General features: G+C 42.6%; 1 protein-coding gene across 2 annotated transcripts in view; it reads left to right on the forward strand.

Annotated features, from left to right (window-relative positions):
• The window catches only part of gosr2 (golgi SNAP receptor complex member 2), a 53,742-nt gene that overhangs the window by 24,831 nt on the left and 2,181 nt on the right, over nucleotides 1-26,730 (forward strand). The window contains exons 4-5 of one of the 2 annotated variants that reach the window (XM_067969104.1): nucleotides 1,097-1,229; nucleotides 10,044-10,184. In XM_067969104.1, the coding sequence (XP_067825205.1) occupies nucleotides 1,097-1,229; nucleotides 10,044-10,184 (274 nt within the window). The remainder of the gene's footprint in view (nucleotides 1-1,096; nucleotides 1,230-10,043; nucleotides 10,185-26,730) is intronic. The other variant, XM_067969105.1, reaches the window with a different exon arrangement.

Genomic DNA, 26,730 nt, shown 5'->3' on the forward strand with positions numbered 1-26,730 from the left:
TCCTGGTGCACCTGGAGGAAACTAGAGCTGTACCAGATTTATGCCACCAAATAACTCTCTTATCAAGGGACTAATTATTTTGCAAAACATACATCGGCCCCGGTCATGTAACCTTTGAATGAAATGAGTGGACAGTGTGCACCTGCAATGACATTTGTCCTCACTGGAAATAAAAGCTGCCATTAGCAATCTGGGCAGCCGAATGCATGACAGAGTGTTGTGGCAGAAATAAGAAACCAGAGAGAAAACTTCAACTTGTAAATGTAAGGAAGAGTCGACGATGTGAAGAAATGAATGATTTGAATGAAGTCTCAGTCCCTACTGAAGGTTATAGTAAGATATAGCTTAATGAAATATAATCGACCTGCATTTAAGTATGTTCATATTAGGCTGCAGTTATGCTGCCATTTTTGCAATGATGCAGGGCAGTTTCGGGACCACATCGATACAAAGGTGGTAATGTAACTCGGAATGGACTAAACATTTTGGGATGATCTGAGGTCGTGAAAAGCACTATACAAATGCAATTTATTTTTTTTTCCCTTTTTTCCTTTCCCTCCTTCCATCAACATTTAAGCAAAAGTGGATGCTTCAGCCCACTCGCTCTGAACGAGAAAGAAACTGCTGAGAGTTGTGCTTCTGTATAAGCAAGCGTGCATAGAGCTCTAAACTTGCAGGCTTCCGCGGCCTTAGATTTATTAAGCCATATAATCAAAAAAAATGTTGCCGGCAACAGTGAAATGTTCTTTGTTGAAAAATATTACTGTTAGGTTGCTGTTTGTGGGTTGCTTTACACAAATTAGCTCCTGTGTTTGTCTACAAAACAACAGTGATTACACTTCAAATGTAATTAATTGGTTGTGAAGTGTTTTGGGACGTCCCGAGGACGTGAAAGGCGCTATATAAGTGCAAGTCTTTCTTTTAACTACTTCAAGTTTTTCTCTGTGCCCTAAATGGCTTCTGAAACCTTTGGGATCCACACTCCTCTTAAGATAGGGCCCATCATATTCAGTTTTTGAACTGAACTATTTCTCTATTAACTATTGACTTGTGTTTTTTAAAATTTGGTTTTCAACACTTCCTTTCTGTCCTCCAGCCGGGTGGATCAACTGAAATATGACTGCCAGCACCTGCAAACAGCTCTGAAGAATTTCCAGCATCGCCGATATACTCGTGAACAGCAGGATCGAGAGCGAGAGGAGCTGTTGTCGCGTACGTTCACAACCAATGTAAGGATTTATTAACGCTGTCTAACTCTGTTTTAGGCGTTGGTGAGGCTGATTGCTAATACATAGTCCATTATAAGAAACATAGGGTCAGGAGTGGGCTATTCAGCCCCTCAAGCCTGTTCCACCATTCAGTTAGATCATGGCTGACCTGTATTTTAACTCCATCTACCCGCCTTGGTTCCGTAACCCTTAATACCCTTGCCTAACAAAAATCTATCGATCTCAGTTTTGAAATTTTCAATTGACCCCCAGCCTCAACAGCTTTTTGGGGGAGAGAGTTCCAGATTTCCACTCCCCTTTGTAGAGGAAGTGCTTCCTGACATCACCCCTGAATGGCCTAGCTCTAGTTTTAAGGTCATGCCCCCTTGTTCAGAACTCCCACCAGAGGAAATAATTTCTCGCAATCTACCCTATCAAATCCTTCAATCATCATAAGAAAACTAGGTGGCGCACTACATTGGAGCACCAATGCTCTGCCTTGTGTAATGGTGGGATTTGGATTTCTGCCTGCGATGTTCCCCATGTGCTGAGGTGCAATGCAGAGGTCTGGTGTTCTCCCAGAGGGAGGGAAGGCAGAGATGTCCAGGCTGCTTTGCTCTGTCTCTCGTGGCAAGTTTCAGCCCTGGTGATAACTTGGCAGCAGCTCACCCTTCTTCTGTGCTGCAGCAGATGATGGACGGGGTGGTGGTGGGGGGGGGGGGGGGGGGTGGGGGCAGCAAGAAGGGGTAAAAGAAAAATAAAGGGAACCTCATCCTCAACACAAGAAAACAAAAACTCTTCATATCCACCTTTTTAGATGGCTGTAGTGCTTAGCTTAAAGAAAATGCTGCCCAACATTTGCAGGTGATTATTAGTGTTGCTGCAGTACCTGAAGCACTGAAATCAATGGAATGTATACATGATGTAAACTTTTGTATCGCCTGTGGTGAGGTGGGGCAATTTATATGTTAAGTGCTTGCTTTCAGGTAGAAAGTTGTAAGTTTGTTGTTATGTTGCAATGACAGTAATAACATAGGCCATTTAGCCCCTTGAGCCTGTTCCGCCATTCAATGAGACCATGGCTGATCTGTGACTTACTCCATATACCCGCCTTACCCCTATATCCCTTCATACCTTTGGTTAACAAAAATCTATCAATCTCAGATTTAAAATTTACAACTGAGCTAGCATCAACTGCCATTTGCGGAAGAACGTTCCAAACTTCTACCACCCTTTGCATTTAGAAGTGTTTCCTAACTTCTCTCCTGAAAGTCCTGGCTCTAATTTTTTAGGCTATGTCCCCTAATCCTAGACTCCCCAACCAGCAGAAATAGTTTCTCTCCATCTACCCTATCAGTTCCCCTTAATATCTTGAAAACTTCGATCAAATCACCCCTTAATCTTCTAAATTCCAGGGAATACAACCCTACTTTGTCTACTCTCGCCTTCTGATTTAACCCCTGGAGTCCAGGTATCGTTCTAGTAAATCTACGCTGCACTTCCTCTAAGGCCTATATATCCTTCCTAAGGTGCGTTGCCCAGAACTGAACAGAGTACTCAAGGTGTGATCTAACCAGGGCTTTGTGTAGCTGCAGCGTAATTTCCACCCCCTTGTAATCTAGTCCTCTAGATATAAAGGCCAGTATTCCATTAGCCTTTTTGATTATTTTCTGTACCTGTCTATGACATTTTAATGATCTATGTATATGGACCCTTATGTCTCTTTGGTTCTCCACTGTTTTGAACCTTTCATCATTTAGAAAGTACTCTGATTTATCCTTTTTAGGTCCAAAGTGGATGACTTTACACTTGCTTTCATTGAAATCGATTTGCCACAATTTTGCCCATTCATTTAATCTGTTAATATCTCTCTCTAATTTAATGCTTCAATCTACACTGCTCTCTATCCCGTTATCTAAGTCGTTAATAAATAGTGATTAGTTGAGACCCCAACATAGATCCCTGTGGGACACCACTAGTCACATTCTGTCAATTTGAGTATCTTCCCATTATCCTTACTCTGTCTCCTGTCGCTCAGCTAATTTCCTAACCAGGTCAATAATTTGCCCTCAATTCCATGCATTTCAACTTTAGCTAACAGAATCTTATGAGGGACTTTATCGAATGCCTTCTGGAAGTCCATGTAAACAACACCCATAGACATTCCCCTGACCAGTACTTTAGTCAACTCTTCAAAAAAATTCAATCAAGTTCATCAGGCATGACCTGCTTTTTACAAATCCATGCTGGCTCTCTGATCAGCTTTAAATTTTCAAGGTGTTCAGTCACTCTATCCTTAATTATAGATTCTAGTAACACAATACCTTCTCCAAGCTAAGCAGGCCTTTGTTAAAAAGTTTTCTTTCTAGTGTCTTTCATTATGAAGGTATATTTATTCAGTGGTGGGCGAGTCCAGAACAAGGGGCATAACCTTAAAATTAGAGCTGGGTTGTTCAGGGATGATGTCAGGAAGCACTTCTTCACACAAAGGGTAGTGGAAATCTGGAAAACTCTTCCCCCCCCCCCCCAAAAAGCTGTTGCGGCTGAGGGGCAATTGAAAATTTCAAAACTGAGATTGAAGGGTATTAAGGGTTACCAAGGATAGTAGATGGAGTTAGGATGCAGATCAGCCAAGATCTAATTGAATGGCGGAACAGGCTCAAGGGGCTGAATTTCCTATTCCTATGTTCGTATGCCAATAGCAGGAATTCACGATTTTTGTAATCCTGTTGGCTTCTGTGCTTCAGCCCTTGGTTCCCGTTGATTAACAGCCCAACCGATATCATTAAAAAAAAAAACTGTGATTTCTATATTTGATTTGTAGAATGTTTATCCTCTGCCTTTGAGATGATGGAGTTTTAAATCTGTTTTAACCTGAAAATTTGAAAAAAATGTATTGCACTTTCAGCAGGAAAATTCTGTTCCAAAATCTGCATGCTAAATGCTCCACAAATGAAATGTTAGGTAAAAAACCTACATAAGACACTAGTTTTAGGGTATCACCTAAGATCCAGTCTTCTCTTGTCCTGCCTACTTGTACTGGGTTTGCTATGCCAGTGGCACGTCTGACCCAGAGTAATGCATGGTAGATTATGGCGCAAATACAGAAGTGCATTCCTGAAGCAGATCCTGCCGTAAGAATCACTGCTTTAACGATGCAAGTTCCTTTTCTAAGAAATAAAAAGTGGCTGCTTTATACCCCTACGTCATAACATTTAGGATTACAGGACAGTGTGGGTACTGCAGCTTTAAGTCTCCTTATCACTCAAAGTTTTAGACCTCGTTGTGTGAGTTTGGTCAATTCTCAGTCGAGGGAACAAAACAAAATGTCAGTTGTTTGCCTGAAGGAAATTTGGAAAAACTTAGTCCACCCAAGTTGTTGCCTCTTTCTGGGGAGTTGTCATGTGGCTCTGATGCCCGTGTCTTCTGAATGAAACGGGGCACATCATGGAGAACTGCAATTGTGCAGAGAATATAAAAAGAAATGTTTAAGCTGGGGCATAGACTAGTCTGATTCTAGAAGTTTTGTTATTTCTTCAAAGTGCAGGATAAACATTTTCTACAGGGGCCTTTACCACAAGTTATATTTAGTTTGGCTGACCATCACCTCACCCTTGCTGTGAAATCTGTTGAGTTTGTTATATCTGACCTGTAGCTACTTTATAAAATGGGTGTAGGTGCTTCCCAAACTGCTGTGTACATGTTTAGAACAGAATGAACTGGGTGAAGTCTTAAATAAATATAGACTAGTGTATGTTGAAGTACTTTTGTCTGAGTGCATTCAGCCTCATACCTCAAGTACTAAAGTTATAGCATCAATTCTATATTTGTCCCTGAAAAGTGAGCAGCTGGAGGGAGCTTTGATAGGTGCACCTTTTGATGCATGGAATCTAAAACCAGTAAGCAAAGGGATCATAGTTATGGATGAAAGTGAGATTGTGTTATGAAGGGGACTGTAGAAGGAGTATGTTTGAGGGAATGACAGATGTTGGATTTGGTTAAAGTATATCCAACTGGGGAGAATGATGGCTGCAGGCTAATCAGTGGCCTGAATTTAGAGTGTAGCTGTAGGGAGAATTCTGTACTGCAATGTGGGCATGGGAGCTTGGGAGGCTGACAAGAGTTTTAGAAAAGTTGGACTTGGAGGTGACGAAGATGTGGATCAGGTTTCGGTGGGAGTGGCAGTAAAGTAGGGGAGAAGGAGAGCAATATTATGGAAGTAGGTAGTCTTTATGATGGACCTGAATATGGGGGTTGAAGCTTTGCAGGGCACTGAGATTCTGCACCATTGGGTTCAGTCTGAACAAGCAGCTGGGAATGGGGATGGAGTCATAGGTTAAGGTGCAAAATTTCTGGTGAGGGCCACAAAGGATGGCACCCGTCTTGCCACTGTTCAGCTGAAGATTCTTGCTCGTGATGTTGGGCAAGTAATTGACAGCATAGTTTGTGGAGTTGAGGTAGTCAGCGGAGAAGTAAAGCTGGACATTGTACATCGTAAAGGTGGATATAGTCAGTGTGTGGTCTATGCTTGTGGATGATGTTGTCAAGAGGTAGCATGTAGGAGATGACTGTGAACTTTGAAGGACAAGCCATTGCAGATGGCTTGATTGTTGTTTGGATAGGTAGAAACAGAACTATGATCAGGCATCCTATTGGAGAAGGCATTCCAATGACCCAGCAAAGACCATGGGCTCGATTTTAGCACCCGCTATCTGGTGCGTTCTCGGCGGGGGGGCCCCGAAAATTGGGAAATCCAGAAGCGGGACCGGATCCCGCCTCAATCCCGCCCACTTCCGGGTTCCCCGCTGACGCGCGGCGTGCGCGCGCAGCTCCCGCTGGTGGGAATCCCGCAGGCAATTAAAGCCAGCGGGATGCCACTTGACAATATTTAGTTAGGTACTTCAGGTCATTAACTGACCTGATTAAGGGACTATGTGGGATTTTTGAACAACATGGGATTGTTTCCCACACTGGGGGAAACACTCCCAGCTCGAATGGACGTGTTGCAGCTGTCAGCCTGTGGCAGCTGCAAAGGTCCATTTGACAGGTGGGGGGGTGGGGAGACCCTCACCCATTGCAGGAGGCCACTCTGTCACTTGGGACAAAGTTTGGCCTCCACCACCCTCCTCCTGACGGTCAAAGTCACCAACCTGCATACTTACCCCGGGGTCCGGAGACATGTACCTACCTTGCGGACCCCCTCAGATGTACATCTTGCGGATGGGGGCCGCCGTAGCTGCAGTCATGACCTCCTCGGAGGGCGAACAGCCTCACCAGCCTTGCCATCCACGCCGTCCACCTCTGACACATGGGGCTCCACAACAGAGTGCTGTGACACATCCACCTGTACAGCAGGAGGGAGGGCAACCGCAGAGAGAGATGCGTCGCAGAGGGCACTACCCTCGCCACAGATGCCACAGATGCCACAGGTTCCACAGACCGAGGCTCAGCCTCCTGGACCTCTCTGAGCAGAAGTGCACACGGAGGCTCAGAGTCACTCGACATGTACCCGTGGACATCTGCAGCCTCTTTCATGCCGAGCTGCTCCTGGCTGGCCCGTGCACCATCTTCTTACCTGTTGCTGTCAAAGTCACCACTGCCCTCCCGAACTTCTCCTCCGCAGCCTTCCAGGGTGCAACCGGGGACATCGCCGATGTCTCTGTCGTCTGCGCAGAAGAGCCCTGCAAATACACCTACACCCACTGTGCAGTGACACACTGGGTGGCATCAGTGGTGGGTCCTCATAGTGATACCCAGGAGTGGGCATTATTGCATAAACCAGACAGGATTCGCGAAGACATGGCAGTAGTGGTGCCAATATAATATGTAATGTGAGTTGTTCTGAAATTCAATAGAAGTAAGAACCATGACAAACCCTCAAACACCCTTGTGCATCCCCTTCATGCTCACGACACGTTTGCCTTACGCTGCCTACTGCACATATGTGATGCATGCCCTGTGGCTGCAGCACAGGTGGTGGCAGGTTGAGTGAGGCTGGCCGTGAGAGAGGTGCACAAGAGGGTGAGTATGGGATAGAGCCATGAGATTGTATGAGGATTGGGTTACGTGGTAGTGGCGGGGTGAGTACTGGCGAGGTGAGTAGGTGCAGGTAAGATGAGGATGGGGTTTGAGTGGGTATGAGGGGTGATGTGACAGAGTAGTGTTGGCAGTGCAGAAGGAGAGGTGGGGTGGGGGCAGTGATGTGGCAGACGGAGTGTAGGGGAAAGACTACGTGTACTCACTGTGGCTGACCAACTGAGGTCATTGGACCGCCTCCTGCACTGTGTGCAGGTGGGCGATATGTTGGTGGTGCAGGTGACCTCCTCTGCCACCTCGAGCCAGACCTTTCTGGTGGCGGAGGCGGGCCGCTTCCTCCCGCCCGCCGGGTGGAAGATCTCTGTACTCCCCCCTCCTCCTCACCCCATGTATTGATACCTGGGGTGAGGCATCATTAAACTGGGAGCAGCCTTCCCCCTGGGCTGCTCCAGGCAGTCATCTTTGCTATTGGTTGCAGCATCTGTCAGTGGAGGACTGCCCCTTTAAATGGAGCGCCTCCAGCTGACAGATCTTACTGCGCATGTGCAGCCCGCCCGACGCGCAGATCAGCAGCGGGGAACCTGGAGGAGCAGGTAAGTGAATCCAATTAGTGGTTTGCCTGCTACGATCGCGCGGGAAACCCACTAATTTCAACGCGCCCGCTAGCCCATCCGCCGAGAACCCGCAGCCCTGCTAAAATCGGGCCCCATATGTTCATATTCAGTGGTACCTGGTTGAGAGAGATGATGGAGTGATCAATCCCATCGACAGTTGTGGAGAGGTTGAGGAGGGATAAAAACCCATGCTCACGATCATACAGATTGCCATTGGCTAGTTATAGACTATATGGGTAGAAGACAGGGTGAAGGCATTTGAACGAGGCATGACTATGGGGGATGTGGGTGGAAAATTCAATGGTAACAATGCACTTGTCACCCTTAAGAATGGAAGTCTGGAGATGGGGCAGCCGTTGGACAGAGTGGAGGGATGGGCATTTTTAACGAAGTGGCTGATGACATCAGTTTTGAAAGGCAGAGGGACAGTGCCAGAAACAGCAACTGCTGGATCGAGCAGAAGTAGCTGAGTGATTAATAGCTGAGTCAGAGGGTAGTCAAGAAAGCAGGTAGTGGGTCTCGAGGAGGAGAGGAGTCTGGTGAAAGCTTGAAGGGAGACTGAGAAGTATGGGTCATGGAGTGGAAGTTGTGGCAAACGGGTGATCAGGAGCAAGGGAACTAGTGAGGCAAGAGTAGACAGAGGCAGCTAAACTAATAATCTCTTCTGAAGACAAAGGAGTCCATAGGCTGCTTACTCTGCATTGAAGGTGAGGGTGGAGGGGCAAGGAAGGGAACTTGAAGGAGGCAGATGGAGCATTTGAAGGATTTGACAGCTTAGTCCTGACTGGTACAGACCGTGTAAATACCGAGATTGGCATCCAGTAGTAGAAAGGGCAGCAGTTTTTGTTTACCTAAGCAACAGCTCAATATAGATAGGTGAGTTGGATAACTGAAATTAGTTTTTTTTGGTATGTACATTTATGGGCTGTCACTAATAAGAACATATCAGATGGGATTGCTTCCTTTTCATTGTGTGGGTGGTGTCCTTTCTCGCTGGTATTTTTGTCTGCATTATCCAGGCACAAGTTCAAGCTCAAATTTGGTTGCAATTGTTTAAGATGGTTATTTTGACAGTCTGTTTTACTAAATGATTTTTGAACACTTGATAACCCACTAGTTTTTGATTACTTTTGGCAAAGGAGCTAGATCCGAGCAGTGAGTAACACACAGGCTGTTGCTTCCACTGCACAAGTGACTGGACCATGCGCCATTTGTAATTGAGCCAGTTGTTGAAGCTGTTTATTATTGGCTTTTGTTTAAATGTCAGATTATCTTTTGATTGCATGTTTTTAAAAAGTTACAACTAGAAAACTCATACCCCATTTATTTTCCTGGCCTGAGGGTCCCCTTGGTTGTCTCCACAGCTGGAGGAGGCAGTCGGCCATGAGTTATGAGCTGTAGCATCAGAAACGAGACCTCTGAGCATTTCCTGTGCGAGTTACAGAACTGTACATCCTGGTTCTCATTTCATGATATCGAATGATAAAAGAAGCTTGTATAATAAAAAAAAACGTGGCAGGGCAATGAGAATCAAAGGGCAAAATACAGGTTGTCCTCCCAGTGCAGTAGTTTAATAAAGCTTTGTATATCTGTGTTCTCTGAATTAAAGCTGCATAATCACTGCAACTATAGCATTGGTGTGAATTGTTTGCACCTCACACCAACGTTAAGTTGTTGCAATGTAAATCCTGAGTCAGGATCTAACTTAACTTCAGATAGAAGCAGGGAGTCGCGACCAAAACCAATATATAGTTGCAGTGTAAATGCAGCCTTAAACGTCACACGTGCACTTTCATATGAACAAATAAAAATGAATGATTTGGTACTGGGCAGTATCTCAATGATATGGATCAAGTGGATAATGTTAATGGCATCAATTTACTCTAGCAGTGCAGGTCTGGTGTGGTTTCATACTATTTGACCAATTCATTTAATTCTTAGATTTTTAATAGTTTATTGTTTCCGCAAACCCCCCTCCCCCCTCTCCCCCTCTCCCCCCCCCCCCCCCCCCCCCAAAAAAAAAAACTGACACTCTGACATAGCTTGAGCAGTAGCCTGTGAGCAAAATCACCCATATAAGTGGATATTCACAAAAAGTACTGAACTGAACAGAATAAACTTTGTTGTCTATTGATTTCTGAGAGGAATCTGAGTGGGTAATGAGGACCTCCCATTTTTTGTGCAGGATGCTGACACCTCAATAGCAATAGACGAGACCTTGCAGTTTAACACTTCTTTACACAATGCACACAAAGGAATGGACGATCTCCTGGGGAGCGGGTCCTCTATTCTGACTGGACTGCGGGATCAGCGGATGACTCTCAAGGTGGGACAATACAAAACATGCAGGATCTCTAAAAGGACCCTGTTATATGTAACCCTTCTATGTTGAATTTCCTTTTGCCGACTTTTAAAACTCTCAATATTTCATAGGTGTTCTCTCTTTTTATTGGATAAGATTACTAACTCGAGTGTGAGTAGAACATAGATGAATGGGCTGGTATGGGCCTGTCTGATTGTACTATCTTCCTCCCATTACTGACTGGTGCCATTAATCCACCGTGTCTTGTGTTGCTTTTATGGCGGTCTCCGCATTTACAGCTCTCCAGTTGAAGCAGCTCCTCTTTGTGTCCAGTGACTCCGACAAAATAATGTAACAGTGAAACACCTAATGGTTGGAAAAGCAGTATTGAAGCCCAGTTGGTTCTGTGAATTTAAGGCTGCATTCCGCATTTAGGAGCTTATGTAAAGAGGCTCGCCTGATGTAGAAGAGATCAAAGCATCCTCGCTGTAATAATCACAGCTAAAAATATTTTCAAAAATAAATTAAAACCATTATCCCAGCTTTATATATAAACAATGTGGAATACAGCATGTATTGCACAAATGGTTTTCCTCACTTGTGTAGCAGGCTGAGTTTACATATCCATTGCCTCATTAAGGTGTGGTGATTGTGGATTTCCTCGCACTCAATGCTTTAAACCAGTGAATAATAATTTGTTGTATTCACAAATCTGGTTTTGCTTTGACGTAAAAGTCTCATTCTCGTCATTCAGATAGGTGATAATGTTCCCACCCATTTCCTTTCCACCCTGCTGTGGAGGATGGAAATAGTAAAACTTAACTTTACAATGATTTAATATAGTTAACAGCACCGTTATGTTCATGTACCGCGGAAGCTGTTTTTAAATGTACTTTTAAACTGCTATTTTTGTTTTATTTAGCAGTAACTGCTAACACTTTTGATTATTTTGAAAGATCAGTTCATGATGTTGAATTCTTGATTTTATTTTAGAATCTACAGTTTGTACTCCACTTATTATTTTGTTCTCTGTACCCAGTGTGAGATTTTTTTTTTAACCTGACCTCAGATGAGGCCTACTGTCTATCATCATTTTATATTCTCCACACAGTGTAGAAGTTTAGCCTCGCTCCATAGGTCTGGGAAACCGCATGCTGACCATGCACAAGTAAATGTCGCGAAAGTGCTCCACAGGAGTCTTTCCCTAAGATCACGTCCTAGTGTCGTTTGGGTGGAGAAATCTTTCCATCATTTTATTCACCATTAAGATTATGAAAGGGTTTGGTAGGGTAGACATAGAGAAGATGTTACCACTTGTGGGGGGAGTCCAAACCAAATATAATATGGTCACTAATAAATCCAGTAGGGAATTCAGGAGAATCTTTATTCAGAGAGTGGTTAGAATGTGGAAATTGCTGCCATAAGGAGTAGTTGAGATGAATAGCATAGACTCATTTAAGGGGAAGTTAGGTAAACAAATGAGGGAGAAAGGAATAGAAGATATGTTGATAGGGTTATGAACTTACAAAATTGACAGGCAGAGAAACACCAGCTGGTCCATCAAGCCTATCCTGCACCATGATGGCTGGAGCATCATTGTTAAACACTTTCTCCCTACCCCGACCTTCTCTTCTCCACCCCCCCCCCCCCCCCCCCAAACCTCACCCTCACCCCCACCCCCGAGCCATGTTAGATGAAAAGGGGTGTGAGGAGGTTTGTGTGGCGCTTAAACTCTGTCAAGGACCAGTTGGGCCGAATGGCCTGTTTCCATGCTGTACATTCTATGTAATACACAAGCCAGGACTGGAATATCATCTCAATAATGTAGATAACTTGCAGAACCCCAGGTCTTGCACAGGGAGATATAGATAATCTCAACAGTTATTCTTCGCTTATAGCACAAGGACCCAAAGCAACTGGTGACAAAACAGCAGATAACCAACAGATGGTTGAATGCATCCTATACTAAAACCATCTTGCAGGAAGGGAGCTCAGGACAGGTTTGAGTCATTTTATTTGTTCTTGGGCATAACTCAGTCATGTTCCCATTGATGGCATATGCAAGGCTGCCATATGAAGCAATCCTTACATGTTTGCTAAACAAAACTGTCTAGATTTGATTGCACCTTTGGCAGATTGGTCGTTCAACTGTGTTATGGCTTCTCCATCTTCAGGGCCCCTCATCTTCCTAAATGTGTGTCACTTTGAAATGCTCCTATGGTGTGTGGAGGATGCAAAAGCAAAAAGATAGATTACTTTCCTGGCAGGATCACCTTCAAATGGTGTTCATCCTGTACCCATCGTCCATGCCCACAGACCTTGCAGTAGTATAGTTTTTTTGGGGTGGGGATGGTAGTGTTTAATTTGTTTCAATTTACCTTCAAGTCAGAATGAACTGACACAGTTCCTGGAACTTTATATGATGCTGGAGGTGGTGAACACATGGAGCACCAAGTGCAATATCATGCGTTTCCATCTATGTGCTAAGCATATGAAATGTATCAGGCTGGGCTTCACTCTTAGTGTGTGGGAGATACATATCGTTTGGAAGAAGACCCTACACAGTGGGTAATCTATCATTTCAATTGTCCAAACTTAAGAACATAAGAAGTAGGAGCAGGAGTGTTTTTTAAATTTATTTAATAATGTAGCTTCCACAGCTTCCTGGGGCAGCAAATTCCTCAGACCTACTACCCTCTGAGTGAAGAAGTTTCTCCTCATCTCAGTTTTGAAAGAAACTTCAGCCTTGCTTGTGGCCTGTGTATTTTGCTGTATTTGTGCCAAATAATAGGCAGTGTAGCATCCATCTTCTGGACTGGGCATTCATTTACGACTGCCCAGATTTCATTGCCTATATAGCACCCAGACAGAGGAAACTTCTATCACCACAGTCTGCACTAAACTCAAACGCAAGCTGTAGAGTTGGAAGGAAGCTGCTTCAATTCAGTAGTACTCTTTCTAGGGCCGTGAGGCACTAGCCTTCCTCTCACCTGTCACCCTTAGGAGGTCAATTGCTACATGTACCTGTTTTTCCTTTCACAGTCTGCTGAGCTGCGGAATATTGATAGAGCTGGGATGCATTTTTTTCCCCCCTCTCTCCCTTTCTACTGATAGAAGCCAGACTACATCAGCCTACACAATACCAGTGAAATTTCTCTAATAAGCTATAGTTTTAATAGAGTCCTCTCACTTGTAATCTGGATGCTGCTATAGACTTGCCTATTGTTGTATTGTTTTGTCTCATGGGAGAGGGAGCAGGGAAAGGTGCTGAATTCTAAGACTGGAAACATCCCTAAGCCAGGTGGGCCATGAACTGAAGCACAGAGGAAAGAAGAAATGGGCGATCAGAAAAAAAGAAGAGGATGGAGAATTTTTTTTTTTTTTTTTTAAGAAGTCCTTGAGCAAACTGGGAAAGCACCTAGTAAGTGAGTGCTCCCTGCCCCCATAACTACTTTTCTCCATGCCACATGAATTTGTCCAGGAAAATGGGCTGGGCACCTGCCCTATGCCCTTAGCAAGTGTCATTTATAGCCGAATGGTACAAGGTGCACATGACTAGCTCAGGGTGATTGCCTTCTTCCTTCCTTCCTGTGTGAAGTGCACACAGATCATTTTATTTTTGAATGCATAAGCAAACGGAAGATAGCATCTCAAACTTTCACGTTGGCCTGCAGATATCATACTCAGAATTAATAATTGGATTTCCACAGTTGAAATGATTAGATCGACCTCCGTAACTGAATGAAAACAACTGACTGCGGTTTAAAAGCTAATCTATTGCTTGGCACCAGATTTTGTTTCTTGTATAGCTGTTTAAGTTCGGGCTTTTCGAACAGCTTGACAGGACTGTGCCTTTCGATCTGAGATCTGCATCTTTCACTTTCTAGTTTCCCAGGAATGAATGTAGCCACAACTAATAATTAACCCTGATTGTGTTAAGCTGCTTACTAGGATTTACATAGAATTCCCACTATGTCTTCAGTCTTTTAAAAACACACAGATTTCATGTGCTAAACCAGCAAATCAAATTTATTCATAATTAAATAATTCACAGTAATAGAGATATTTGGCAATTACGATAAAACACAATAAATGTATATAGAACATCTAGAAACCATCCACAAGGGTTAATTTTCCCTTTTGTCCAGTTAAAAACAGTTCATACTTCTAATAAAATCACACGGGTCTTCCTTTTAATGCACAGAAAAGTTAGTCTCGAAATATTTGTCTTTTCCAGGCAATATGTAAATCAGATACCTACAGAATTCTTGATATGAGCAAACACCAGGTACCCGAGCAGAACTGCCAAACCCCGAAAGATCCTCTTGTTTAATACCCCAATTCCTTTGTTGATCGATTGTGATCAAAGCAACAGTGACTGTTTTGACATGTGACAGTAGTGCAGATTCTCGTAAGACTTTTTCTAAGAATACACCACAAAGATGATCCCGTGGAATGCAAACAAGAAGGTAAACACACACTTTCTGGATCCATAGTCTTATTCTTCAGTGTCTGCAGGACACAATTTAGAATAAACAACCTAATTCACTGAGTTCTGTGGCTGTAAACTGGACCAAATGTCTCTGAGCAGTCACTTTAGATTTTAATAAAGGGAGTGGATCACTCGGTTAATCCCGGGGATGAGGGGGCGGACATATGAGGAGAGGTTGAGTAGATTGGGACTCTACTCATTGGAGTTCAGAAGAATGAGAGGCGATCTTATTGAAACATATAAGATTGTGAAGGGGCTTGATCGGGTGGATGCAGTAAGGATGTTCCCAAGGATGGGTAAAACTAGAACTAGGGGGCATAATCTTAGAATAAGGGGCTGCTCTTTCAAAACTGAGATGAGGAGAAACTTCTTCACTCAGAGGGTAGTAGGTCTGTGGAATTTGCTGCCCCAGGAAGCTGTGGAAGCTACATCATTAAATAAATTTAAAACAGAAATCGACAGTTTCCTAGAAGTAAAGGGAATTAGGGATTACGGGGAGCGGGCAGGAAATTGGACATGAATTTAGATTTGAGGTTAGGATCAGATCAGCCGTGATCTTATTGAATGGCGGAGCAGGCTAGAGGGGCCGATTGGCCTACTCCTGCTCCCATTACTTATGTTCTTATGTTCACCTTGAATGTGAGATACCACAGTCTTAAGCATCCAACAGTGAATAGTTTAAAATACAGTCATTCAATGAATTCCAATATATATAAAATAGTATACACCTTTTTAAATTCATCGCCACACTAAGATTTGGAAAGATTACTGCTGGTGGGCCTTTTATATAAAATAAACCAGCAATGATTTTACAGTTAGAGAGCGTCTGGGGTTAAAATTTGCATAATTGTGAAGACATCCGTTTCTTTTTATTTTTTTTAAAAAAAAGTGTACTTGTGGGAGACCAGTTTTTCAATAATTAGTCAACATCTTTTATTGTTTCTCCACACACCTGATGTGATTCTCACAGCAACTGAGTGTAGTTTTGATGGAACAAGTAATGGCTGTCCAATATGAATCTCTTACTGAGTGATGTACTGGGATAAATGCACAGCTTGTTCCACCTTCCCGCTATCTGAAGTGGCACAGCTCTCTTTCACATAAGCTTACAGTCTTAATGTGGTTTTCTTCCATCACACCCCTCCCACCATCTGCTCATTTTACTCTTCCTCTTACAACTGACTCATGCGGCTGTGAAGTTCCATGGATGCAGGCACCTCTCTACTGCCTTGTTAAAGAGGCAAGTGTTGATGCAGGAACCGGGACACTTGGTGACCTCTCGAGATATCCACACTTGAACACTTTCCATCTGGAACACTGGACAGGGATCAGGATCTGGAACCCTCGTCCCTCAAATCATACCTCCAATTGGTGAACGTTGAGACCAGTTGCTACTCCTTTGAGATCTGTTAACTGCACAGACCATCGATGGAACCTTGGACTTGAACTTGTGGCTCAGTTCCATACCAGGCAATGTTACAGCTTTTAGGAAACCCAATTTAAAGCTTTCTCCCCCTGCCAATGCTAGGTTATACATCTGTAAATGATATCAGAGGTTGAGTAGCTTGACCAAATTACTATTCTTTATATGCGAGCCTAGACTGAGTGCTGATAGGTTATTTGACCTATGAATGGGGTGATTTGTGACCATGCCTGATACAGCCCTTCATCTATTGTTTCTCTTTCTCCCTCCCCCCTTTTCCCCCCCCCCCCCCCCCACCGCCCTGCCCAGCGTCACTGGAGACACGCACAAACTTTCCATCATAGGTCCTTGGATAGTGCTCAGGGCTACAGTGCTTCCACTGTTGCCCTGGCTGCGATTGACTAAATGACAAAGGCCAGAATTTGAACCTGAGATTTCCTGGTCTGAGATTCAGTACTACACCTTCATGGTGCATTTAGCCACTGAGCCATCAGGCTTGGTTGAAGCCTAATTAATAATCTTTCCTCTCCAGGGTAGTAAGACAAGACTTAGGTGTAGATGCATATATCAGGCAGGTATCCAGTTCAGCAAATAAACTAAGTAGCCAAGACTCTTTGTTTTACATTTACTTCCAAATGTAGTGAGGGGGGTATGTACATTGGTTTCCCACAGTTGTGCAGAACTGCATAGATAGACTATCAGTCCTGTACAGCCCATCGCACACTAGTCTCAACACTCTGGCACAGACGTCCATACACTATCAGAAAAAAGATATTGATGTACATCTCTGTTTCTGGCTCAAATAAAACATATGGCAATATTAACAGCAACCACTCAACAAATCTGTCTCTGTAAGATGTCAAGCTGTGACTAATGTGAAGTTAATTTTAGTTAAATCATAGTTGGAGTATCTGGAACTATTGGGTAAATTGATTCCAAATATAGAAAATAATAGAACAATTCCTGTCTGTAATCGAATTCTCCAGCTGTTAAGACAGGGTGCTTGATATCTCTTGACCCAGCCAAAATACAGGGACCATTGCCAAATTAGTCTGATTTTTCCACCCCCCCCCCCCAAAAAAAAATACCTTGCTGTGTCCCCGTTGTATACATAACTCAGTTGACAACCACAGTGTACCTGCCTGAAAGTACTGTTACCAAACACTACAGTGAATTAATATCATAGAATCATACAGCATAGAAGGAGGCCATTCGGCCCATCACGTCTGTGCCAGCTCTTTGAAAGAGCTATCCAATTTGTCCCACTCCCCTGCTCTTTCCCCCTAGGTCGGCAAGTTTCAAATATATTTATCCAATTCCCTTTTGAAAGTTACTATTTAATCTGCTTCCACCGCCCTTTCAGGCATTCTAAATAACTCGCTGCTTTAAAAATAAATTCTCCTCATCCAACCACTGGTTCTTTTGCAAATACCTTAAATCTGTGCCCTCTGGTTTCCGATCCACCTACCAATGGAAACAGTTTCTCCTTTATTCTATCAAAACCCTTCATGATTTTGAACACCTCTATTAAATTTCCCCATAACCATCTCTGCTCTAAGGAGAACAATTCCAGCTTCTCTAGTCTATCCATGTAACTGAAGTCCCTCATCCCTGGTAACATTCCAGTAAAATCTATTTTTTCTGAATTAAATTAAAAAGCCTGAGATGCTCAGTAACTCTGTAGCTGATGCTTCAAACTGGCCAACAACACAGAGAAAATTGATTTTATTTTTTCAAAATTAAACTGGGAACATAATACAAATGGAATACATAGTGTTCCATTGAAATATGTCACACATGACGTAACATCATAAACACACTCTCAACAACTATTCAGTTGGAAATAAAAAGAAAAAAAACTGCAAATGCTGGAAGCCTGACATAAAAACTGAAAATATTTGAGCACAGCTGTGTGTTTCCAGCATTTCCAATTATTCAGCTGAGGTCACTCATACAAATATTGTCTCCAAAAGGACCTGTTTGTTGTGTCCTGTATTTATTGAACTGGAGACTGAATGTGGTTCTATTAGTCTTAATAAATCTCTCTCGCCGCATCATAAATCACAGGCTGCACATCTGTTTTACTTTAATTGTTTAATTTTTCCATTTCCTCCCCAAAAAGCTCATCCTCCTCAATTAGGAGGATGCCACAATCCAGCTTGTCGATATATTCCTGGATGCAGGTAATGTAGAGCAAATCCTTCCCGTTCCCTTCCCTGGACAAACTAGCAAAGCTTCCCACCATCCTTCTGTTTATAATGTAAAAATGTTGGAAAGCATTACACCAACAAGATGACTAAATAATATTGGTTTGTTTAGTCAGCTACTCTGAAGTATTTATTGTTTGTGTTGGAGTTCTTTCAGTAACTGGCATGATGTTTACTCTAAAGAATTCACAAGATATCTATCTCAGGAGATTAAATGGATGGATTTGGTACATAATAGAATGGAATATACGTGTTCTATGGAATGATGGGTTGATGGCCCCACGGCCTAGTCTTGTATTTCTATCTAACTTGCCTCTTAGTAGATCTAACTGCCCTTTAATATTCCACTTACTTCATACACAGTTGAAAGCTTTCCTCAGATTCCTCTTGCTCTGCATAGTCTGCCTTTACTGTCCTCTTGTCCCCTTGAACACTCTTAAAGAAATCAGTTGAGCATAATTAAAGAATTGCAGATCTCATTATGTTTTGGTTCCATGTAGTCTTTAAAATAATTCTTTATGAGCGAGTTATTCACCCACAACAGGCCTAAATCTGTCTGCAACTCTCTTCTATAGGAACGATGTGGAGATGCCGGTGATGGACTGGGGTTGACAATTGTAAACAATTTTACAACAGCAAGTTATAGTCCAACAATTTTATTTTAAAATTCACAAGCTTTCGGAGGCTTCCTCCTTCCTCAGGTGAATGTCAAGAAATCCTCGAATCTCTCGCATTTATAAATCACAGAACAATACCTGGTGATTACAGATAGTCTTTTCAACTGCCCGTTGCCAAGGCAACCAAAGTGTTCAGACAGATAGGTGTAACCTACAGGGCCACCGAATATACAAACGGCCAGAACAAAAAAAAGAGAGAGAGGCAGAAACATAGAAACATCCGGAAGGAAAAGACAGCAATTGACCCGTTATATTAAAAACAGTTAACTTTTATAGTTCTCCCTTGTTCATTCACATTATTGAAAAGACTGGAATACAAGGCCTGTTGTGGACAGGGTGTTGTGCAAATAGGAAGTGACTTTCACACACTATTTTCTCCCTTCCGGACATCTCGATTTAAATGGTGGGAATCCCACCATCCTGTTGTCCTACCTTGGTCCCTAAATTTCCTTCATTTGAAGCTCAGCTCTTTCCCCTTTCTCTAATGGAGTATAGTGTTGCTTTTTAGCCCATAGGCATTTGGCTGAACCAGCACTCTCCTGACCTGTTGATAGGGTGGTCCTAGTGGTTGTTAGTGCAGTAGAGTGAAGTGGCGTTAAACAACCTGGTGAGCAAATGGGAAACACAGGAAAGAAATAATTTTGTGGCTAACATGGGAATCCAGCTTCAGGCAAAGTGACAAATTGTAGAAATTGAAAACAAAAGAAGTAGTTCTTTCGAGCTGGAGCAGCAGCTTGGGGTGTGTCACACGGGTATTTTAAATGTCATGGCCTCGCACCTCCCTATCTCTGTTACCGTCTCCAGCCCTACAACCCTCCGAGATCTCTGTGCTCCTCCAATTCTGGCCCCCTGCGCGTCCCCAGTTTTCTTCACTCCACCATTGGCAGTTGTGCCTTCAGCTGCCTAGGTGCTAAGATCTGCAGTGCCCTCCCTAAACCTCTCTGCCTCGTTACCTCTCTCCTTCAAGACGCTCCTTAAAACCTACCTCTTTGACCAAGCTTTTGGTCACCTGTCCTAATATCTCCTTATGTGGCTTGCTGTCAAGTTTTGGTGGTTAATTGCTCCTGTGATGTGCCTTGGGATGTTTTACTACATTAAAGGTGCTATATAAATGCAAGTTGTTGTTGGTGTCATGTTGCACAATCAGCACTTGTGATGTTTTATTACGCAGCACCAACATTTAGAGTACTGGTCTGGCGAACCCCAGGTCTATGCACGATCAAACGGTGAATCATTGCACAGGCAGTTGCCATCACTCCATGTGATGCTTTGAGGAAGGTTGTATGTCAGTAATGAACAGAGGTTTTATTGTTAGATTTTAGAAAATGCACATCTCTGAAATAATGAAGGAGGGAGAAAGACAGTATAAAGTTAAAGAAAATGGGCGAAAATGACAAACACTCAATTCAGATTACAGATTATATTGTCATAAAGAGTCGGAGCAGGATTGAAGAAGCTTGAGCAAAGTTTAAAAAAAATTGTGAATTGAAATTGAAGGAAAGAATGGGAATTGACCAGGATGTAAGGTCGACTGACCTGTTACAAGAGAAATGAAATGATTGTAAATGGCATTGATTTTGCATGTAAAAGACGAGGTTTTTTTTAAAATATAGTGTTCAATTACAAGCATTGTAGAAACAAAAGGGAAGGTGTGTGAGCTAAGGGACACAACACAGTGCAAGATTTTTGTTCGTCATTAAATGCGTGTGGCATGCAAATTTAACTTGGTGCTGTGTAAAGTTGAGCTGAGTTGAAGTCTCCTTATTAGAAACCAAGAGCCAGGATATGTCATCAGTTGGAGGCTGAAGTTACTCACTATCTCATTACTTGCTTTTACTGTCCTAGATTTATAGTTTAAGCTTTATGACCAGTTTGTTGCAATAAAAGCATTCAAACTTGATGCAGACTGAAGAGTTGATGTCCATGATCAACATCCCATGCTGCCTCACATTTTAATGGTCTGTGTGCGATATTGCAGAAATCAGAGGTTGAGAGTATGCTCCCAACTTTCAATCGATGCGAGATCAAATTCCTCAACAAAGAATAGTGATGATAGTCTTTTGCTCGTTATTACTCTGCTTTCTTATAGTACTGTGGATAAGAACGTGACTACTTCCTCCCTGCTGCTATCATTTGTCCCACCCAAACTGCCAGCGCCTCTCCTCCTAAATCTTCTCCTTAACCAAGCACTTCACCTTCTTTCATCTCCCATACCTCCCATTCAAAAGCCTTGTTTGCTGTTCTCCCAAGCCCAATGCTCACTTCCTGACACATGTCCCCCCTTCTTTCTTTCCATTGCCTCTGCAGGGAGTGACTCCTCATCCTCAGTGATTTCAGTCTCCACCCCGACTCCCCTAGTCCCCTCTCCGAATTCACCACCACCTGTCCTCCCTCAGTACCATCCTTCACATAACCTTCCGTGTGTGTGTACGCACGGACACGCACATGCATGCACATGGCCATTACCTTGTTATCTTATGTGGCCTCTCTACAATGATATTCTTAATTACGGATAAGGCTATCTTTGACTACTTCCTCATCTCACTTAACACCTTGTCCCCCTACCCTTCTCCTGTCCCATTATTCTTGCTGTTCTCCTTGGAAAGAACTCTCCCTGAACTTGCACACAAACTCATCCACAGATTCCCAACTCCCTCGCCTTTGGCCTTCTGCCCATCACAGCACCTCCTTGGCCATCGTCGACCTGCTTTGTTACTCCATCACCTCTTCCTTCAACGCCCTTGGTCCCATCAAATCAATCGCTGTCTTGCACCCTTGCCGCTCCCTTGGTACAGTCCCATTTCCTATCCCTCAAGTAAGAAGGTGCAAACTTGAATGTACCTAGCACATAACTGGCTTAGTCTTCAATTGCCAAATCTGGGTTGACCATGTCAAGTATTACTGTGCCTCACTCTCTTCAGCCAAAACCACGACTCCGTGATCATTTTGGTCTTTGTAAAAACTAAAAGCTGTGAGCTGAAATTATACAGGGATACATTTTTGTTCATAAAATAAATGTTAATCTTGTCACATTGTAGGAATGAAGCCTAGCTTGATTGGTTCTGGGGAAATTGTGTGCTTAACGTGCACATTGTAGATAAACGATACCTGCCTGTGGTCTCTTACTCCTTCATCCTATAATGGCCTGGGACCCGCACTGCTGAGACAGCTGGGTTTCCACAGCTGAAATGCTTGTATTCACTATTCTTCGTGTTGCAACTCTTTGTACTGAGTTGGAGCAAAAGTCTTCAGAGTGTCTACAGGAGAAAGGTTAAATTAGGTAGACACTGTAATCTTTTACAATTTGCTATTATATTCTATGTTTCCAAACTGGCCAGTCCACATTTTCTTTAGGTCTGGCCTGGTAATTGGGACATTGTCACTGCTCGGTGAACCTCTAATGAATCTCGACAAAAACGGTCCTTAATCAGAGGCGCATTTGAATAAAGCAAAGAAAAATAAAATCACTGATGCTGCTAACCTGTTACAGGGATTCAAATCGTGCTTTCCCCAGAATGTATGGCAACAAACATTGTTGGGTCTGTTGTCATTCAGTAAGCCTGCTGTAACTGATCCTTGCAGTATATTGCCTGCATCAAAACAAACTAAGTGGCTCCATAGCTGGCACAGTATGCTGACAAACTGCATCCAGACAGCCCACTGATGCTGCAGAACTTGCTGTTAGGGGAAATGCACAAACGTCAAGTCAGACTGGGATCTAGCCTTTTAGCTTGGTTTTAAAATTGAGTGATTATTTCTCAGTAGTTTTTATTCCTCAAATGTTGGTATTTATAGGACAAAAATTACTGTAAAATTGTCACTTCAGTGGTGATTACTTTGGAACTTGTTTTAACAGACTTGACGTAAATCATAAATATCAAACTTTGAAAAGTCCACTCCGCCCATTCTGTCAACCTCGGTGATAAGGGTAGTTTTATACATATTTAAAAAAGATTGCAGTAATACTTATCAAACAGTGTAACTTTCCCATTGATTGTTGGACATTTGCTGTTCAATTCCAGTACTTGTTATGTCACGGGCATTTTGCAGATTATAAACACTTAATGGATTACTTGAAGTTTGAATTTAAAAAAAATAATAATTCCCATTGTAGAGTGTGGAAAAAGCCTGCCCAGTTGCCAAGGTGGCTGTGAGAATGTGACTTGGCTGTTTTTGTGTTTGTTCAGCATTCAGTTCAAATTCCGCCCCCCCCCCCCCCCACACTCTGCCATAGCCCTTTCCTCTATCTGTGTTGACGACCAGTGGGAAACATGTCAGTGTCTTTATCTAAGGTGTGGTCCCTGGGAACTGAGAAGCAGACAGCAGAGCTGTGAGAAATGCAAGCCCTGCCTGCTTCTATCAGGGAGCTGAACATTAAGTGAAGTCAGAATCACTTGTAATAAAACTTCTACGGCAGGCTGGGAGATTCCTGGCTATTTAACTCGACAGTGTGAGAACAAGAATACATGCATTGCACTTGCCCCCATTTTTTAAGAAAGAATCCAAACTGCCCAGCTGTATTGGATTTGGTTCCAATATGGAATTGGATGGTTCAGGTCCAGGCTATCATTGATCACTAGATCTTGGTTCCCACGCTGTAGGTTTAACCATCAATTCCAAAGTGGCTGCCTCCAGATAGAAAACATCTGTGTCCTTGAGTTGTTTTCACAGCATCAGAAATGATCTAAGCTTGAAACTATATAAGCAACAGATAGCATATAACGACAATTAGATGGCCACAAGAAAAGTTGCTGAATCCATGTACAGGGTTCATTTTATGTTCTGCTTGGTCAGCTAATGACTGCAATGAAGGTGTTACTGATCTTTGTTCCCATTCTTTTTGAGTTGAAAATAGGGCATTTTTGAATGGAAGAAGATTCTTGCTTGCTTCGTTATTTTACCTCCGCGCACAGTAGCAGTAAAGCCGAGCTTCTGGGAAAACCACATGCTTAGCGTGCACACAGTCATCGTGTCATCTCCCACGTCCTATAAAGCTTGCACCAGTTTTTTTTTTAACCATATTGTCACACGGTTGTTAGAACATAAGAAAACATTGACTGACAAAAGACCATTTGGTCTGTCAAATCATTCCTCTACAAACCAGTTACAATTAGCTCCATCCGGGACTTTATCCCACTTAATCTCCATGGGAAAGTTCTACATAAATTTTGATGGGTTTTGAGAGACTAAATAAGGAGAAACTGTTTTCACTGGCAGGAGGGTCAGTAACCAGAGGACATAGATTTAAGATAATTGGCAAAAGAACCAGAGGGGAGATGAGGAGAATTTTTTTTTTACACAGCTAGTTGTTTTGATCTGGAATGCACTACCTGAAGGATGGTGGAAGCAGATTCAATAGTAACTTTCAAAAGGGAATTGGATATATTCCAGGAAAAATTTGCAGGGCTATGGGGAAAGAGCAAGGATGTGGAACTATTTGGTAGCTCAGAGTGGTGGCACAGACACAATGGGCTGAATGATCTCCTTCTGTGCTGTATGATCCTATGATGAGTATTGGCCGTTCCAACCAAAACTCCATGATAACCGTTCATCCTTATAATCTCCTGCTGAACCATCCCTATCAGGAGAGGGTCAGAGTGCTGAAGAGTACTTGATCAGTTCACCCTATAACTTTCTCAGTACAGCCCACAGCTGTTTTCACTGGGGTTCTGTTCTGCACATCCAGGAAGAGCCTCTTCACCTTCGTCTCACTCAAACACTGGTAATAAATTTCAGTCTGTGGTCACAGTCTAAGTCAAATAGCCTGCTTGCATCTACATCACTCATGCCATGTCTCTTCTCAGTCATCTTCATTGAAAACAAGTTCTGCGCTGTTTTCTTATCCTCACAACTAAAAGCTTGCGATCCTCTACTGCACTCTTCCCTGAATCCCTTCCAATGCATCAATGCGCTGTTAAAGGTCGGGTGCCAAAATGTGCACGCACATTCTACACATGGCCTCAACAGTGATCTAAACAAAACTAAAATAACTTCCTCTTTTAGTCAGATGCCATTGAGATATATTGATAACTGCTTCACATCGACTGGATACTTTCAGCAGGGCAACTGATTTGTTACAGCAGGATAGTTTGTACACCTACCAAGTGTAGTGTGATTTGCTTCATGAGTACAATTTTGCATTAAAACCTCCCAATTTTAGAGTGATAAATCACTGGCCATAGTGATCAATAATCAAACCCAGATCCTCTTCCACCTTTGCTATTCTACGCCCTTTCATCATGTTCACTTGTTTCCTGTTCCAATATGCACAGCTTTGTATTTATCTACATCTGGATACTTGAGTGTTACAGATTATAATTTATGCCAACCCATGATTTTACTTTTTTGCTGTGGGAAGAATTGGCAGTTTTGTTTGCTTTAAATGTATGCAGATTTGGAGATAATTTTAAGTTGATGGGTATAGAGTTCCATAATTGAACCTCAGCAGGAGTGAATGAAGATTTGCCAAAATTAGTTTTAACAGCAGGAAGTCTGCAAATTGATTTACTTAATGACCTTATAATATAATGTGATTCTACTGATAGCTGAAACAATCTAATAGATGTGAAGGACCCGCATTACTGAAGCTTTTCATATACTTGTGAGCTAAATTGAATCTTGACCTTCCAAGCTAATGGGAGCAAATTGCAGTTTTGGTAGCATGAGGAAACCTGACTTTGTCAAATATAAATTGCTTAATGTCTAAAACTTTTAAAGAGGCAATCTCATTATTGGTTCCCATTCAAACAACAGTTGCAAAGACACTATTTTTAAAAAGTGTGTGTGTGTGTGTAACACAGTGCAAGTCCCTTTGACCAATCAAATCACAGAATCAGGAATCACTATCTCTTCAAACACTCATATCCCAGAACTCTGACCAATCAGATCCCAGAGCCCGCTTTCCTTTCAATCAGTCGTATTCCAGAATCGTCTCTGCAGCATAATTTTTGATTGGTTTTTCTGATGACCAATTCCATTCTGCAAAAAAATAACCATGGCATTCAGCCACCATGTTGTTTCTCCATCTATATCCTACAAAAAGATATTGTACAACAATTAATTCAACACTTCAGAAATGAAAATACAAACTTAGCCATTAGTGCATCAATCCCATCTTCCACTGTCCTCGACAGCTTTTCCCTGCGAGGCCTGATTGGGAACGTTCAGGAGGCCAGTCAGTGGATTTCACTTACTTTAAAGTCTGGGATGTAGTGTGATTCATTGGTCTTTTGAAGTATGATACCCTACAGGTGTTTGTGTGTGATTTATTTTATTATTACTGCGTTCTCTAATCTTATGCAGTGATCCACTCGGAGTTAAGACAAAGTGTAGTCTTCAGCTGGAATGGAGTTATGTGGCAAGGTATAATTGGACCAGCACATGCTGACATATACCGTTCTCATTTTAAAGCCATACACTCTGTCCTTATTTTTATGTTTCCATTATAAATTCCTACATCCACATTTAGAATGGAAACTGCCTATGTAAACTTGTCATCCTGTAATTACACCCTTCTGCCAGTGGTGCTACAGCGCCACCACTGACTGGAGGATGTAATAGAAAATTGTAATGGAAATTACTGTAATACTACTTTAATATTGTGACTTATCACTAAAATATTACAAAGTTCTTCATACAGTGAATTACCTTGAAGTGCAGTGACTGTTGCTATATAAGCAAATGCGACAGCCAGTTTAGGCCAGCAATGCCCCACAGACAGCAATGAGATCAAACGTACATTGATATATTTTGGTGGTATTGGTTGATGGTA

This window comes from Heptranchias perlo, chromosome 30, assembly GCF_035084215.1.
Source record: "Heptranchias perlo isolate sHepPer1 chromosome 30, sHepPer1.hap1, whole genome shotgun sequence".
Classification (NCBI taxonomy): domain Eukaryota; kingdom Metazoa; phylum Chordata; class Chondrichthyes; order Hexanchiformes; family Hexanchidae; genus Heptranchias; species Heptranchias perlo.